The 18,782-nt window shown below is 38.0% G+C and overlaps 1 protein-coding gene across 3 annotated transcripts in view; it reads left to right on the top strand.

Moving 5' to 3' along the window:
• Window positions 1-5,496: 5,496 nt before the first annotated feature.
• Window positions 5,497-18,782, top strand: part of LOC307197437 (uncharacterized protein) — a 231,892-nt gene continuing 218,606 nt past the window's right edge. For 2 of the 3 annotated variants that reach the window (XR_013831409.1, XM_079943318.1), the window contains exon 1: window positions 5,497-5,972. Coding sequence is in view for 1 of the 3 variants with exons in the window: in XM_079943317.1 (XP_079799443.1) it covers window positions 15,884-15,906 (23 nt within the window). In the remaining 2 variants the exon portion in view is untranslated. Of the gene's footprint in view, window positions 5,973-15,765; window positions 15,907-18,782 lie in introns of all 3 variants that reach the window. The other variant, XM_079943317.1, reaches the window with a different exon arrangement.

Here is an 18,782-nt window from a genome sequence, read left to right as displayed (position 1 = left end):
GATGATATCTCATTATAGTTTTGATTTGCATTTCTCTAATGATTAATGATGTTGAGCATTCTTTCATGTGTTTGTTGGCAGTCTGTATATCTTCTTTGGAGAAATGTCTATTTAGGTCTTCTGCCCATTTTTGGATTGGGTTGTTTGTTATTTTGTTATTGAGCTGCATGAGCTGCTTGTAAATTTTGGAAATTAATTCTTTGTCAGTTGCTTCATTTGCAAATATTTTCTCCCATTCTAAGGGTTGTCTTTTGGTCTTGTTTATGGTTTCCTTTGCTGTGCAAAAGCTTTGAAGTTTCATTAGGTCCCATTTATTTTTGTTTTTATTTCCATTTCTCTAGGAGGTGGGTCAAAAACGATCTTGCTGCGATTTATGTCATAGAGTGTTCTGCCTATGTTTTCCTCTAAGAGTTTGATAGTTTCTGGCCTTACATTTAGGTCTTTAATCCATTTTGAGCTTATTTTTATGTATGGTGTTAGGGAGTGATCTAATCTCATACTTTTACATGTACCTGTCCAGTTTTCCCACTACCACTTATTGAAGAGGCTGTCCTTTCTCCACTGTACATTCCTGCCTCCTTTATCAAAGATAAGGTGATCATATGTGCGTGGGTTTATCTCTGGGCTTTCTATCCTGTTCCATTGTTCTATCTTTCTGTTTTTGTGCCAGTACCATACTGTCTTGATTACTGTAGCTTTGTAGTATAGTCTGAAGTCAGGGAGCCTGATTACTTCAGCTCCGTTTTTCGTTCTCAAGATTGCTTTGGCTATTCGGGGTCTTTTGTGTTTCCATAGAAATTGTGAAATTTTTTGTTCTAGTTCTGTAAAAAATGTCATTGGTAGTTTGATAGGGATTGCATTGAATCTGTAGATTGCTTTGGGTAGTAGAGTCATTTTCACAATGTTGATTCTTCCAATCCAAGAGCGTGGTATATCTCTCCATCTATTTGTATCATCTTTGATTTCTTTCATCAGTGTCTTATAATTTTCTGCATACAGATCTTTTGTCTCCTTAGGTGGTTTATTCCTAGATATTTTATTCTTTTTGTTGCAATGGTAAATGGGAGTGTTTTCTTGATTTCACTTTCAGATTTTTCATCATTAGTGTATAGGAATGCCAGAGATTTCTGTGCATTAATTTTGTATCCTGCTACTTTACCAAATTCATTGATTAGCTCTAGTAGTTTTCTGGTAGCATCTTTAGGATTCTCTATGTATAGTATCATGTCATCTGCAAATGGTGACAGCTTTACTTCTTCTTTTCCGATTTGGATTCCTTTTATTTCCTTTTCCTCTCTGATTTCTGTGGCTAAAACTTCCAAAACTATTTTGAATAAGAGTGGTGAGACTGGGCAACCTTGTCTTTTTCCTGATCTTAGTGGAAATGGTTTCAGTTTTTCACCATTGAGGATGATGTTGGCTGTGGGTCTGTCATATATGGCCTTTATTATGTTGAGGAAAGTTCCCTCTAAGCCTACTTTCTGCAGGTTTCTTTTCATAAATGGGTGTTGAATTTTGTTGAAAGCTTTCTCTGCATCTATTGAGATGATCGTATGGTTTTTCTCCTTCCATTTGTTAATATGGTGTATCACGTTGGTTGATTTGTGTATATTGAAGAATCCTTGCATTCCTGGAATAAACCCCACTTGATCATGATGTATGATCCGTTTAATGTGCTGTTGGATTCTGTTTGCTAGTATTTTGTTGAGGATTTTTGCATCTATGTTCATCAGTGATATTGGCCTGTAGTTTTCTTTCTTTGTGATATCCTTGTCTGGTTTTGGTATCAGCGTGATGGTGGCCTCGTAGAATGAGTTTGGGAGTGTTCCTTCCTCTGCTATATTTTGGAAGAGTTTGAGAAGGATAGGTGTTAGCTCTTCTCTAAATGTTGATAGAATTCCCCTGTGAAGCCATCTAGTCCTGGGCTTTTGTTTGTTGGAAGATTTTTAATCACAGTTTCAATTTCAGTGCTTGTGATTGGTCTGTTCATATTTTCTATTTCTTCCTGATTCAGTCTTGGCAGGTTGTGCATTTCTAAGAATTTGTCCATTTCTTCCAGGTTGTCCATTTTATTGGCATAGAGTTGCTTGTAGTAATCTCTCATGATCTCTTTTATTTCTGCAGTGTCAGTTGTCACTTCTCCTTTTTCATTTCTAATTCTATTGATTTGAGTCTTCTCCCTTTTTTTCTTGATGTGTCTGGCTAATGGTTTATCAATTTTGTTTATCTTCTCAAAGAACCAGTTTTTAGTTTTATTGATCTTTGCAATCGTTTCCTTCATTTCTTTTTCATTTATTTCTGATCTGATTTTTATGATTTCTTTCCTTCTGCTAACTTTGGGGTTTTTTTTGTTCTTCTTTCTCTAATTGCTTTAGGTGCAAGGTTAGGTTGTTTATTCGAGATGTTTCCTGTTTCTTAAGGTAGGATTGTATTGTTATAAACTTCTCTCTTAGAACTGCTTTTGTTGCATCCCATAGATTTTGGGTGTCGTGTCTCCATTGTCATTTGTTTCTAGCTATTTTTTAATTTCCTCTTTGATTTCTTCAGTGTTCACTTCGTTATTAAGTAGTGTATTGTTTAGCCTCCATGTGTTTGTATTTTTTACAGACCTTTTCCTGTAATTGATATCTAGTCTCATAGCATTGTTGTCGGAAAAGATACTTCATACAATTTCAATTTTCTTAAATTTACCAAGGCTTGATTTGTGACCCAAGATGTGATCTATCCTGGAGAACGTTCCATGAGCCCTTGAGAAAAATGTGTATTCTGTTGTTTTTGGATGGAATGTCCTATAAATATCAATTAAGTCCATCTTGTTTAATGTATCATTTAAAGCTTGTGTTTCCTTATTTATTTTCATTTTGGATGATCTGTCCATTGGTGAAAGTGGGGTGTTAAAGTCCCCTACTATGAATGTGTTACTGTCAATTTCCCCTTTTATGGCTGTTAGTATTTGCCTTATGTATTGAGGTGCTCCTATGTTGGGTGCATAAATATTTACAATTGTTATAGCTTTTTCTTGGATCAATCCCTTGATCATTATGTAGTGTCCTTTGTCTCTTCTAATAGTCTTTATTTTAAAGTCCATTTTGTCTGATATGAGAATTGCTACTCCAGCTTTCTTCTGGTTTCCATTTGCATGAAATATCTTTTTCCATCCCCTCACTTTCAGTCTGTATGTGTCTCTAGGTCTGAAGTGGGTCTCTTTTAGACAGCAAATATATGGGTCTTGTTTTTGTATCCATTCAGCCAATCTGTGTCTTTGGTGGGAGCATTTAGTCCATTTACATTTAAGGTAGATATCGATATATATGTTCCTATTCCCATTTTCTTAATTGTTTTGGGTTTGTTATTGTAGGTCTTTTCCTTCTCTTGTGTTTCTTGCCTAGAGAAGTTCCTTTAGCATTTGTTGTAAAGCTGGTTTGGTGGTGCTGAACTCTCAGCTTTTGCTTGCCTGTAAAGGTTTTAATTTCTCCATCAAACCTGAATGAGATCCTTGCTGGGTAGAGTAATCTTGGTTGCAGGTTTTTCATCTTCATCACTTTAAATATGTCCTGCCAGCCCCTTCTGGATTGCAGAGTTTCTGCTGAAAGATAAGCTGTTAACCTTATGGGGATTCCCTTGTGTGTTATTTGTTGTTTTTCCCTTGCTGCTTTTAATATGTTTTGTTTGTATTTAATTTTTGACAGTTTGATTAATATGTGTCTTGGAGCATTTCTCCTTGGATTTATCCTGTATGGGACTCTCTGTGCTTCCTGGACTTGATTAACTATTTCCTTTCCCATATTAGGGAAGTTTTTAACTATAATCTCTCCAAATATTTTCTCAGTCCCTTTCTTTTTCTCTTCTTCTTCTGAAACCCCTATAATTCAAATGTTGGTGCATTTAATGTTGTCCCAGAGGTCTCTGAGACTGTCCTCAGTTCTTTTCATTCTTTTTTCTTTATTTTGCTCTGCAGTAGTTATTTCCACTCTTTTATCTTCCAGGTCACTTATCTGTTCTTCTGCCTCAGTTATTCTGCTATTGATCCCATCTAGAGTATTTTTAACTTCATTTATTGTGTTGTTAATTGTTGTTTGTTTCATCTTTAGTTCTTCTAGGTCCTTGTTAATTTTTTCTTGCATTTTGTCTATTCTATTTCCACGATTTTGGATCACCTTTACTATCATTATTCTGAATTCCTTTTCAGGTAGACTGCCTATTTCCTCTTCATTTGTTAGGTCTGGTGGGTTTTTGTCTTGCTCCTTCACCTGCTGTGTGTTTTTCTGTCTTCTCATTTTGCTTATCTTACTGTGTTTGGTGTCTCCTTTTTGCAGGCTGCAGGTTCGTAGCTCCCATTGTTTTTGGTGTCTGTCCCCAGTGGCTAAGGTTGGTTCAGTGGGTTGTGTAGGCTTCCTGGTGGAGGGGACTAGTGCCTGTGTTCTGGTGGAGGAGGCTGGATCTTGTCTTTCTAGTGGGCAGGTCCACGTCTGGTGGTGTGTCTTGGGGTGTCTGTGGACTTATTATGATTTTAGGCAGCCTCTCTGCTAATGGGTGGGGTTCTGTTCCTATCTTGCTAGTTGTTTGGCATAGGATCTCCAGCACTGTAGCTTGTTGGTCGTTGAGTGAAGCTGGGTGCTGGTGTTGAGATGGAGATCTCTGGGAGATTTTCACCTTTTGATACTATGTGGAGCTGGGAGCTCTCTTGTGGACCAGTGTCCTGAAGTTGGCTCTCCTATCTCAGAGGCACAGCACTGACTCCTGGCTGCAGCACCAAGACCCTTTCATCCACACGGCTCAGAATAAAAGGGAGAAAAAGTAGAAAGAAAGAATTAGTAGAAGAAGAAAGAAAGAAAGAAAGAAAGAAAGAAAGAAAGGAGGGAGAGAGGGAGGGAGGGAGGGAGGAAGGAGGGAAGGAAGGAAAAAAGAAAGAAGATAAAGTAAAATAAAATAAAGTAAAGTAAAATATAATAAAGTTATTAAAATAAAAAAATAATTAAGAGAAAAAAAAGAAAAAAATTAAAAAAAAACCAAAACAGACGGATAGAACCCTAGAACAAATGGTGGAAGCAAAGCTGTACAGACAAAATCTCACACAGAAGCATACACATACACACTCACAAAAAGAGGAAAAAGGGAAAAAAATCATAAACCTTGCTCTCAAAGTCCACCTCCTCAATTTGGGATGATTCGTTTTCTATTCATGTATTCCACAGATGCAGGGTCCATCAAGTTGATTGTGGAGCTTTAATCCGCTGCTTCTGAGGCTGCTGGGAGAGATTTCCCCTTCTCTTCTTTGTTCTCACAGCTCCCAGGGGCTCAGCTTTGGATTTGGCCCCGCCTCTGCGTGTAGGTCGCTGGAGGGCGTCTGTTTTTTGCTCAGACAGGACAGGGTTAAAAGAGCCGCTGATTCGGGTGCTCCAGCTCACTCAGGCCCGGGGGAGGGAGGGGCATGTAGTGCGGGGTGGGCCTGCGGCGGCAGAGGACGGCGTGACGTTGCGGCAGAGGCCGGCGTGACGTTGCACCAGCCTGAGGCGCGCCGTGCGTTCTCCCGGGCGAGTTGTCCCTGGATCCCGGGACCCTGGCAGTGGTGGGCTGCACAGGCTCCCCGGAAGGGGGGTTGTGGATAGTGGCCTGTGCTCGCACATAGGCTTCTTGGTGGCGGCAGCAGCAGCCTTAGCGTCTCATGCCTGTCTCTGGGGTTCGCGCTTGTAGCCGCGGCTCGCGCCTGTCTCTGGAGCTCCTTTAAGCAGCGCTCTTAATCCGCTCTCCTCGCGCACCAGGAAACAAACAGGGAAGAAAAAGTTTTTTGCGTCTTCGGCAGGTCCAGGCTTTTCCCCGGACCCCCTATCGGCTAGCTGTGGCGCACTAACCCCTGCAGGCTGTGTTCACGCCGCCGACTCCAGTCCTCTCCCAGCGCTCCGACAGAAGCCCGGGCCTCAGCTCGCAGCCCCGCCCGCCCTGGCGGGTGAGCAGACAAGCCTCTCGGCCTGGTGAGTGCCGGTCTGCACCTATCCTCTGTGCGGGAATCTCTCCGCTTTGTCCTCCGCACCCCTGTTGCTGTGCTCTCCTTTGCGGCTCCGAAGCTTTCCCCTTCTGCCACCCACAGTCTCCGCCCGTGAAGGGGCTTCCTAGTGTGTGGACTGTTTCTAGATTTTTTGATGATGGCCATTCTGACCGGTGTGAGGTGATATCTCATTGTCGGTTTTTTTTTTTTTTTTTTTCCGGTACGCAGGCCTCTCACTGTTGTGGCCTCTGCCGTTGAGGAGCACAGGCTCCGGACGCGCAGGCTCAGCGGCCATGGCTCACGGGCCCAGCCGCTCCGCGGCATGTGGGATCTTCCCGGACCGGGATACCAATCCGTGGTCCCTGCATCGGCAGGCAGACTCTCAACCACTGCGCCACCAGGGAAGCCCTCATTGTAGTTTTGATTTGCATTTTTCTAATGATTAATGATGTTGAGCATTCTTTCATGTGTTTGTTGGCAATCTGTATATCTTCTTTGGAGAAATGTCTATTTAGGTCTTCTGCCCATTTTTGGATTGGGTTGTTTTTTTGGTATTGAGCTGCATGAGCTGCTTGTAGATTTTGGAGATTAATCCTTTGTCAGTTGCTTCATTTGCAAATATTTGCTCCCATTCTGAGGGTTGTCTTTTGGTCTTGTTTATGGTTTCCTTTGCTGTGCAAAAGCTTTTTATTTATTGTTTTTATTATACTTGACATACATTATGTTATTTTTCAGCTGTGCTACATAGTGATTTGACATTTGCATATATTATGAAATGATCACCACGATAAGGCTAGTAACCACCTGTCCCTATACAAAGTTGTTACAATATTATTGACCACATTCCTTGTGCTGTATATTACCTCCCTGTGGCTTATTTATTTTATAACTGGAGGTTTGCATTTCTTAATCTCCTTTGCCTATTTTGCCCACCCCTCCCCACCCCATGGCAACCCCCTGTTTATCCTCTGTATCTATGAGTCTGTTTTTGTTTTGTTTTGTTCATTTTGTTTTTTTAGGTTCTACATATAAGTGAGATCATACGGTATTTGTCTTTCTCCTTCTGATTTATTTCACTTAGCATAATACCTTCTACATCTATCCATGTTGTCACAAATGACAAGATTTCATTTTTAATGGCTGAATAATACTCCATTTTATTTACATACCACATCTTCTTTATCCATTCATATATTGATGAACACATAGGTTGCTTCCATTATCTCGGCTACTGTAAATAGTACTGGAATAAACATTGGAGTGAATATAATTTTTTAAAAAATTAATTAATTTTTGTCTGCGTTGGGTCTTTGTTTCCGTGCTTGGGCTTTCTCTAGTTGCGGAGAGCAGAGGCTACTCTTCGTTGCGGTGCGCAGGCTTCTCATTGGGGTGGCGGCTTCTCTTGTTGTGGAACACAGGCTCTAGGCATGCAGGCTTCAGTAGTTGTGGCACGCAGGCTGAGTAGTTGTGGCTCACGAGCTCTAGAGCTCAGGATCAGTAGCTATGGCACACAGGCTTAGTTGCTCCAGGGTATGTGGGATCTTCCCAGACCAGGGCTCAAACCCATGTCCCCTGCATTGGCAGGCTGATTCTTAACCCTTGTGCCACCAGGGAAGTCCCATGAATATATCTTTTTGAATTAGTATTTTTATTTTCTTCAGGTATACCTAAAAGTGAAATTTCTGGATCATATATGAATATGGATCGCCACATCCTTGGCAACACATGCTATTTGTTTTCTTTTTTTAAAATTTATTTATTTTTTTATTTTTGGCTGCATTTGGTCTTTGTTGCTGCATGCGGGCTTCCTCTATTGTGGTGAGTGGGGGCTACTCTTTGTTGCGGTGCATGGGCTTCTCATTGTGGTGGCTTCTCTTGTTGTGGAGCACGGGCTCTAGGCACGTGGGCTTCAGTAGTTGTGGCACCTGGACTCTAGAGCGCAGGCTCAGTAGTTGTGGTGCACAGGCTTAGTTGCTCCGTAGCATGTGAGATCTTCCTGGACCAGAGCTCGAACCTGTGTCGCCTACATTGGCAGGTGGATTCTTAACCACTGCACCACCAGGGAAGCCCTATTCGTTGTCTTTTGATTATATTACAAAGCTACAGTAATCAAAACAGTATGATACTGGCACAAAAATAGACATATAGAGAGCCCAGAAATAAACTCAGACTTATATGGTCAATTAAACTATGTCAAAGGAAGCAAGAATATTCAATGGGGAAAAGATTGCCTCTTTAATAAATGGTGTTAGAAAAACTGGACAGCTACATAAAAAGACTCAAACTGGACTACTTTCTCTCACCAAATACAAAAACAAATTCAAAATGTAAGACTTGAATGTAAGACCTGAAACCATAACACTTTTAGAATACATAGGCAGTATGCTCTTTGACATCAGTCTTTTTATTTTGTTTCCCTTGCCTGAAGAGACAGGCAATATGTATTGCCTATTATTGGTGAGACAATATATATTGCCTGTCTTCTCAGGCAAAGGAAACAAAATAAAAAAATAAAAATATTGGACTACATCGAACTTAAAAGATTTTAATCTGATAGGAAACTATCAATGAAATGAAAAGACAGGCTTCTGAATGGGAGAAGATATTTGCAAAGGATATATCTGATAAAGGGTTAATATCCAAAATATACAAAGCACTCATAAAACACGATATCAAAAAACAACCCAATTAAAAAATGGGCAGAGGTCCTGAATAGATATTTTTCCAAAGAAACCATACAGATGGCTAATAGGCACATGAAAAGATGCTCAACATCACAAATTTACAGGGAAATGCAAATCAAAACCACAATTAGATACCACCTCACACCTGTCAGAATGGCTATCATGAAGTTAAACAACTTTAATATACATATTGACCATTTATATCCTCTTTTATAAAGTTTTCATTTAATTCGTTTGTCCATTTTTCCCCCTGTCATATATGTTGTCTTTCTCTTAATGTTTTTAGGAGTTCATACTCTGGATATAAGTCCTCTATTTAATATATGGGTTAGAAACTTCTTCTCCTTTATGGCTTGCCTCCTTTTTTCCTTAAGTGTGTCTTTTGTTAAATACAAGTTCTGAATGTTAATTTAATACATTTTAGCATCTTTGTTAAGTGACTTTTATGTCTTATTTAAGAATTCTTTCCTTATGCTAATGTCATGAACTGTTTTTCTATATTTCCTTCTTAAAACATTTTACTTTTCACATTAAGATCTTTAATCCATCTGAAATTGCTGTAATGTTAATTAGGGGTCAAAGCACTTAAAATATGCATATCCAACTGACCCACTTAATGAAAAACCTTTCCTTCTCCCACTGCACTGCAAAACCACCTTTGTCATACATAAATCAATCATTCATATACACGTAGGTTATGTTTTTTGATTGATCTCTTCCAATTTTCCATTTGTCTGTCTTTGTACCAATAACACGTTATATTGTGTAATATATTTGGAATTGTAAATCTTTCAGTTTTTATTTTATTTCTTTTTGAAAATTTGCCTTGACTATTCCTGGCCCACTGCATTTCCATACAAATTAAATGACAACAATAAGAACCAAAACAAAAGCTGCTGGGATTTTGATTGAGATTGAATGAAATCTATAGAGTATTTGGAGAATACTTACATTTCTGAAATATTGAGTATTTTATTCCATAAATATGCTCTCTCTAGATATTTAGTCCTTTAGTTTCACTTAATAACGTTTTCTGGTTTTCTGTGTAGCAGTCTTGCACATTTTAAAAATTTGATTTATACTTGAGTATTTGATATTTTTGGTGCAATGATAAATAATGTCAGTTTTTAAAATGCAATTTCCTATTTCTTCATTGTTGGTTCATAGAAACACAACTAATGTATACATTGATTTTATGTTCAGTGAATTGGAATAATCAGTTATTAATTCTAATAGACTGCCTGTGTATTTTTTAGATTTCTAGCTACATAATCATATCTTCCACAAACAATAAAAGTTCTCTTTCTTCTTTTCCAGTTCAAATCCCTTTTAATGAGTTTTTTCTTATTTCATTTCACTGACAAGTACTTTCAGCACATTGTTGAATTTAAATAGTATCCTTAAATTAAGTGAACATCCTTCATTCACTCCCAATCTCATGGAGGAAGAATTATTTCCCTGCTAAATGTGATGTTTCTATAGGAGTTTTGGTAGCTACTTATCAGATTAAGGAAGGTCTCCTCTATTTCTATTTTGCTCAAAGTTTTGATCATGAAGGGGGTGTTGAATTCAATTAAATGCATGATATATTTTATTCTACTTATCAGATTAAGGAAGGTCTCCTCTATTTCTATTTTGCTCAAAGTTTTGATCATGAAGGGGGTGTTGAATTCAATTAAATGCATAATATATTTTATTCTTTATTCTGTTGATGTTCAAAAAATTATTCATTTCATCCAAATTACAATCTTTATTGGTATAAAATTACTTACAATATAACTTGCAGACTCTCCAGAATTTGTAATGATTTCTCTTTTTTAATTCCTGATATTGGTAATTTGTGTTTTCTCTACCCTTAATTTGACATGCCTTGCTATGACTCCATCAATTTTATTAGTATTTTCAAAAAACCAACTTTTGGCTTTGTTGATTTTTTATATTGCATGCTTTTAAAATTTTTCATTAATTTATGTTTGCATTTTTGATATTTCTAAAATTTACTTTCTTAATTTACTTGTTTTGTTTTATTTTCTTAAAATATAAGCTTCAGTCATTTATTTTTAGACTTTTTTCTTTTCTAATGCATACATTTCTCTTTGGACATGGCTTTAGCTGCATCTCACAAGTTTTGATATGATGTGTCTTCATTATCATTCTGTTCAAAATATTTTCTAATTTCTTTTCTGATTTCTGCTTTGACTTGTGGATTAATTAGAGGTGTGCACTTTAATTCTTAGAAATTAGGGATTTTATAATTGTTTTTGTTATTGAATTCCTAGCTCACTTCTACTGTGGTCAGAAAGTATACTCAGGATGATTTGACTCCTTTATTTGTTGATGCTTTTCTTATGTCAGCATGTGGTTAGTTTTGGTAAATATTCCACATACCTGTGAAGAGATAGGAGTGCTACTGTTGAGTGCACTATTTTATATGTGCCAGTTAGATCAACTTCATTAAATTTGTTGTTTAGATTGGTTATATTCTTCTAATCTTTTCATTTTTTTCCTACTAGTTATGGAGAAAATTATGTTAATGTCTTTTGCAGTAACCCATTTCTCCTTTTAATTCTATGATGCCTGCTTTGCTTATTTTGAAGATATGTTATTGGGAACATATTTAATATTCTGATATCTTCTTGTTGGACTGACTTTTAATCATTTTGAAATATCCTTTTAACTTTAATCTCTAATAACGTTTCTTGCCTTCAGGCCTACTTTGTCTGGTATTAGTTTATCTAAACCAGCTAAAACAATTTTTTTGTTCACTTTTGTGAGGTGTTGTATATTTTCTTCAGTTCTTTTACTTTAGTCTTTCTATGTTGTTATATTTAAAGTGCACCTTGCAAACTACCATATAGATCATTTCTATTCAGCCTAACACTTAATCTCTGATTTTTAAGCTTAACATTATTTAGCTCATATGCATTTAATGTAATAAAGACTGTCTATCATCTTATTATTCCTTTACTCTTTAGCTCATCTCTTTTATGATCCTGTTCCTCTTCTTTCTTGACCTCATTTTGTGTAATCAAAACATTCAAAATGTTTTTCTTATTTTACTTTTTTTCCTTCTAATAACTTGTTAAATGGACATTTTAAAACTTTTATTTGTACTTTTTTCTGGCTACTCTGGAGATTTCAGTATGCATGCTTGTCATATTATAAACTAATTCCAATTTTTATTTCAAACATTCCCCACTAGTTCTAAAACATTGGCGCTCTTTAATTCTATTTAAACTCCTCACAGCATTTGCATTACTTTGACACATAATGTCCTATAAAAATATATTTAATTCTGTAAGTCATTACAAATATTGTTTTTTATAGTCAATATTTCTTTTAATTTAGTCACATATTTACCCTTTCTGGTCTGCTTCATTCTTTCCTGGTTTTGTTTTGTTGGTCTAGGGAAATCTTTCTTTTGAAGAACCCCCTGCCACCACGTTTAGTTGTCTGTTGGCAATAAATACTCTCATTAAACAGAAAGGTGTAAACCATATTTCTTTAATGTTTAAAGAATATTTTGGTGTGTTTAGAGTTATAGGTTAGCATTTATTTTCATTCAACACTTAGATGTCATTCCATTGTCTTCTATTTGGAGGCATTTTTATTGTTGAGAAGTTGATTACTGTTGAAAGTAATCTGTCAGTCTTATTGCTGTTCTTTGAAGATTATTGTCTGCTTTAAAGATTTTACTCTTTTAATTGAGTGCTTAGCAGTTTTACCGAGATGAGCCTACATGTGTTTTCTCTGTATTTATCCTACTAAGAGCTTGCTGAGCTTTGTGATTTTGTGTGTTTCTTTTATATAATTTTAAAAAAATGCTTGGTTATTATTTCTACAGTAATTGTTTTACCCTTTTCCTTTCTCAATTCTTTTTTATACTCTAATTTTATAAATATTATATTTTCTACTCTGCCCACATGTCCTGTAGGCTCTCTTCCATTATCATTAATTTCTCTCTGTGCTTCAGTTTTGATTTTTTAAATTTGTTTTGAGTTTACTCAAAATGTATCCTGCTGTGTTCAAAGTGCTATTGAACCTATATTTTGAGCTCCTAATTTTAGATAATTTTTAAGTTATGGAATTCCCATTGTTACTTTTTTAAATAACTTCTGATTCTTCCTCATAATCCTTCATCTTTCATCATTTTTTCCATCATTTCCTCTACTTTCTTGAACTCTGAAGTTATTCTTTTCAGCTTGTTCCAACACTGGCCAATGTGTGGGTCTGCTGCTACAGTATGACTTTTCTCAAAATTGTCCCTTAGCATATCAGTGCTCTGGGTCACTTATAAATAAGACTAAATGATCTCTGTGAAGCTATAATGGCTCTTAAATGTTTTATTCTTCACAACTCAATAAGTGCTGTCTGTTTCAAGTTATTGCACACCTATCCTTCAAGGAATTGCCGGGGACTGAGGCACCTACAGAAACACATCTTGGCCTTTGTAGAGATTATAATCAAATTAACAAGAGAAAACAACTTACATAAAATATTTTCGAATGATTAAGTGTTAAATTGTGTGATAGTAACCATAAGAGTAATAGTTCAGCAAAAAGAGGCATTTCTTTGGATTGCAGTAACAGCAGTGATTGCAGTAGTAGTCTGGAGAGAGAACCCAATCCTTACATAATATCTGGCTATATAACTTACAATATAAATTACACAGAACTGTACTGAGAGTAGATTGTCCCTTTTCAAAATCCAGAATAGATCTCTTATTATCACAAGAGAATAGTTGGGCTTCCCTGGTGGCGCAGTGGTTGAGAGTCCGCCTGTCAATACAGGGGACACGGGTTCGTGCCCCGGTCTGGGAGGATCCCACATGCCGCGGAGCGGCTAGGCCCGGGAGCCATGGCCTCCGAGCCTGCGGGTCCGGAGCCTGTGCTCCGCAACGAGAGAGGCCACAGCAGTGAGAGGCCCGCGTACCGCAAAAAAAAAAAAAAAAAGATAACAGTTGCTGATGACATTAGGTTCTTAAACATTCTAATAAATATTTCTGACTTTTAGACTGCTAATCTAAAATTTGATGTTAATATTGATGTTCAGTTTGAATCCATATTGGGGTTCCAGCCGCCTCTGGTTCTATCGCTTTTTCCATGCCTGTCACTAGCTCTTTGTCTTCATGTGTCTGCTTTTTTAGAACTAGAATGTGATTAAATTAATTGGTTTAAAAATACACTGTGTGTCATGCTGTGAATATTGGGTTTAAATACAATTGCAGTAGGTTGCACTAATTAATTGGTTTTTATTTTACAAGATTAGAGTTAAGGATGCTTGAACATAATATGTAAATTTATGCAGAAAGTGTAAATCAGTATTTTGATTCAAGCATCCTGTCACAAAGGAAAAAAAAATGAATGTAAAAAATATGATGTAAGCTGGATTTATTTATCCTATGGGTTGAGTGATTACCTAAGCAACACTAAATGGGGGCTGGGTTGGGTGGGGCTGATGTGTAGGGAAGATGAACTTAGAAACCTAGAACTGAGAAAATTCAAAGTTAACCTACTTCATTATTCATATAGTTCAAATGATTAAAGGTAGGGGAAAAGGTATTCATCAATGAAAGCTTTTCTGAGTTGGCTTTGAAGAACCTGTGTTTATACCTAAACTGCTAGTTCCTCTTTCTCTTGCTTTGTATCCCTTTGCTCAGCCAGCATTTAATAAGCTGCTATAGTATACCTTGTACTTGTGATAAGATTAGAGATAGGTAAACTAACAGAACACAATCTTTCTTCCTGAGGTTCTCCCAACTTGGGAGGTATACATATGCACATAATTATTTTGTATTATGATAATAAAGCTAATTAATCCCAGGGTTGCTGACAGTTCTGGTTTGAAGTGATACTTTATCCATTCCTAGAAATAATGCTAGTAATCAAGAGGGATCTATACTTGATTAGCTAAGAATACATTTAGTGATAAGTAACAGAAAACCCACTACAGTGGTTTAAACAAATAGGAGTTTTCTCACACTACAGAAACATTCTAAAGCAGTGGTCAATGGCATTAAGTCAGTGGCTCAATAAGTAGTATCAATAGTTAATAATAAGTCAGTGCCTAAGTCCCTAAGGTTTTTGATTTTCTTGGTTTTTACCTTCATGGTCCAAGATGGCTGCTCCAGCCTCAGCCACCAATTCTGCTTCAAGGCAGAAGGAATGAAAGAAGGAGAAAGGGGAAAAGAGCTTTATCTTGAATAATTTTGCTTTTGTATTCAGGAGTAGAGGCCCTTCTCTCTTGGTCAGACTTCCCATTACATCTATTTGTCAGGCCCAGGACACATTATCAAGTTTAAAACAGTCACAGGCCAAGAACAATGCTAGTGCAGAGACTGATGATCAAATCATGATTTGTGCCTTGGGACTGGTGTAGATACTCCTTCAGATAAAGATCTCCCTTAACCTGCTATCTAAATATTTTTTTTTAAATCAGGAAAAAGAGGATAGTAATGACTTTTATATAAGAAAATATTATGGTTACCAGGCGATGAGGGTGGGGAGGGATAAGTTGGGAGATTGGGATTGACATATACACACTACTGTATATAAAATAGATAACTAATTGGAACCTGCTATATAACACAGGGAACTCTACTTAATACTCTGTAATGGTCTATATGGGAAAAGAATCTAAAAAAGAGTGGATATATGTATATGGATAACTGATTCACATTGCTGTACACCAGAAACTAACACAGCATTGTAAATCAACTATACTCCAATAAAAATTTAAAAAAATAATAATAGTAAAAAAGAAAATGACTGTGTTTTCCACAACATTCACCCTTTAAAGAATATTAATAGAAGTAGCTTTATAACCCACAGCGACATTTCTTAAGACTCCCTTTCATCATTTTTCCTGTTCTTCGTCCTCCTCAGAATCACACGGTTGCTCCAGAGCCTCTCTCTTTGTCCCTTACTCTCAGATTCCCATCAAAACCCAACCCTCTCTTTGCTGACACCCAGCGCTTCTCTCCTTGGCAAGTCCCCAAATTCCCTTCCTCCCTCTCACCTACTCAGCCATACTGATATCTTCTATTCACATCATCTTTTCTTCCGCTAGATAATTCTACAACTGTTTCCTTCTCAGAAGCCTTATTTGATGTTCCCAACTGAGCAAGGACCACAGAGAAATATAATCAGCTCCTAAACTCGACTGCCTTCCTCAAGAAATTCAACCTGTCACTTAAATTCTGCACTATAAAAGGATGATCAAACAACTAATCAGAAGGTATCTTTTTTCTTTAGAAAGGGAGACGAACAAGAGGGAAAGGGAGAGGAAAAGCAAGGGATACTTATATATAAATAATTTTGTTCTGGTTTCATGATAAATTCTGTAACAGATGTTTGAATGAATATTAATTAGTCAGTTAGCACAGAGAATAAAATGATACATTGAGAGAATGGATGACAGACTCTTTTGGAGTTAAGAAATGAAATGGGTTCCAGGGAATATGACAAAGGAGGAGGTAAGGTTCAGTCAAGTCTGGAACAAAATTATGGGATAAAATATGGAAAGATAATTTGCATACAACTTTCCTCTCCAAATTTATTTTCCCTTCCTTTTTTATTTTATCTTTTATTTCAACCACTCAGGATTTCCAACTTTGTTTCCTGATTAATCTGACTCAGTCTATACACTTTTTTCTCACACACACAAAAATAGACTTAATAAAGCTTCCTCTGCTCATTTCACCTCTCCCTGTACCAGTTCTTAATGAGATCTTTTTACATCAAAGGGCTTTGTAGTAAAAGGCAGAATAATTGCATAATTTGCCTGTGTTTCCTGTATTCCACACTTTGAAATACACCCCCTCTTAATCAGTGAAGTGTATGCATTTAATATTGGCTCTGTGAAGGTATGATGTCTTCATGGCTACCTGGTTTACAACCCTTCCAGTGGAGGTGTCGATTTTGTAGGAATTTCTGACTGAGTTTTGTTAGAATCTGACTTCAATGACGGTACAAGAAGTCTTCAACGAGGACTTAATTAATTTATTCATGCATGCAGTCATCTAACGAGTATTGAAGAGTTCTAACAAATATATTGAATTTGTTGGACTCAATATAGAGACAGCAGAAGACATTTTCCCCGTGGCCCCTTCCAACCCCAACTGTAGACTAGAGATTTCCTGCTCCATGAATGAAATGTCAGGGAGGTCACACAGATCTTCTCGTCATGCTGAGATTTAAAAAAAAGCCTCTGATTATCTTTTTTTTTTTTTTTTATTTTATTGCGGTATGCGGGCCTCTCACTGTTGTGGCCTCTCCCGTTGCGGAGCACAGGCTCCGGACGCGCAGGCTCAGTGGCCATGGCTCACGGGCCCAGCCGCTCCGCGGCATGTGGGATCTTCCCGGACTGGGGCACGAACCCGTGTCCCCTGCGTCCTCAGGTGGACTCTCAACCACTGCGCCACCAGGGAAGCCCCTGATTATCTTTTGAACCAAGAACAACATCCTAGAGATCAATGTGTTTGGTTCAATGTCATAATTAAAACTCTGAAAGCTAATATGATTTTCTCTCTTGCCTCAGTTTAATACTACTTCGGCCTGGAAACCTGTAACGTTAACGTTTGCTTGCCTTAGTTCCTGATGGCACCCGAAGGAGAGCTGTGGGTAGAGGATAGCAGAGGAATCGCATACTCATGCCTTGGGCTTCTTTGGCCTTTGTGTGTTTCCCAAGATTTCTTTGATGAGTAGCTTTAATTGAAAGTCTCCAAAACGTGGCTTGTACTTGTCTTCTGGTTTGCAATTTATCACACCCTACCTCCATCTACCTCCTTTCCTTTTCGGGGTGTCAAAGGCCCTCTAAAATTCTATTGGCTCTTGGGAAAAAAACTTAATGAACCTCCTTGTCTTGCCATCTGCGAAAGTGCAGTTTGCTCCTAGTTTAGCCCTCTAATTCTCTCCTCTTTGGCCAGGCAGGTGACTGTGGCAATGCATCATCTGTTTGGTAATTATCAGGCATGTGTCAGATGCCACACCTCAGGACCTTCCAAACTCCAGAGGACACATACACATAACACACTCTTTAGATGGTTCCCTTAAAGCTCCTCTCTTTCTCTTAAGGTGAAGGCGAAGCACCTCCTCCACGGTCCCCACAACTCACTCCAAAGAATGGATGCCCTCCTGGCAGAGGCTGGAGGTCTTTGACCTGGTGGGGAGTGCTGCGTAGATGAGGACCATGGTCAAATGCTGCAAGCATGGTTTGCCCGAGAAGCCTGGCACTGTGCACTGGAACACGGCAGCTCTTGTCACTTACTGTTTTGGTCTAAGCATGCAGGGTCTCAGACTAATCTGAATTGCACTTTGACACCCTCTTTGTTTATGTCTATATGTTAGGAACTGTGTCTGACATTGGAGCCTTCCTTTTAAGGGGTTCAATCAGATATCTCAAGAAATAATAAAAATACAAGTCAGAAAGGACTGAATTGTGGGAGACTGGACACTTCTCAGGGGCAGTCCTTGACCATGGGGGATGGAAGCCAACAGATACATGTTACACTTCTCCTCCTGTGGGAGACAGTCCACAGCCCCCCCATCCCCCGGAGGGCCCATGGGATGAGCATTCTGCACCTGTGCTGTAGGGAACTTGATTACACATCCATATATGGGTCTACTGTCCTTCCCAGCTTCATTCCCCAGACCCTCAAAGAAAACACATGCACTTAAGCCTTTGTAGGAGGCTCTGATATCAGAGAGACCTAGGCTGAGACAAGTACAGAGAAGGGAGAGTAGAGGAAGAACAACTAGCTTTAGAAACTAAGGTATTACTTGGAAATAATTAAATGGCATCATGAGTACTCTTTGTATACAGATTCACTCATGAGTTAACTTGTTAATAATTCTGGAAATAATGTACACAGGACTGGCTACCTAATCTGTGAGGTCAGTGAAAAATGAAAATGGGGGCCCCTTTTATGAGAATTATTAAAAATTCATTCCAAATTGGTGACAACAGAGCCTTAAACCAAGTATGGGCTCCTTTAACTGCCGAGCCCTGTGCAATCACACGGGTCACATGCTCTTGAAACTGGCCCTGAATGCCTACATGGGTTTTCATTATAACTCCTAATCCAGCTCACTAGGAACTAGTAAAACATGTAT

This window comes from Stenella coeruleoalba (genome assembly GCF_951394435.1).
Source record: "Stenella coeruleoalba genome assembly, chromosome: 14".
Lineage (NCBI taxonomy): Eukaryota > Metazoa > Chordata > Mammalia > Artiodactyla > Delphinidae > Stenella > Stenella coeruleoalba.
The sequence above is the reverse complement of the archived record's forward strand: the minus strand, read 5'-3'. Positions and strand labels throughout refer to the sequence as shown.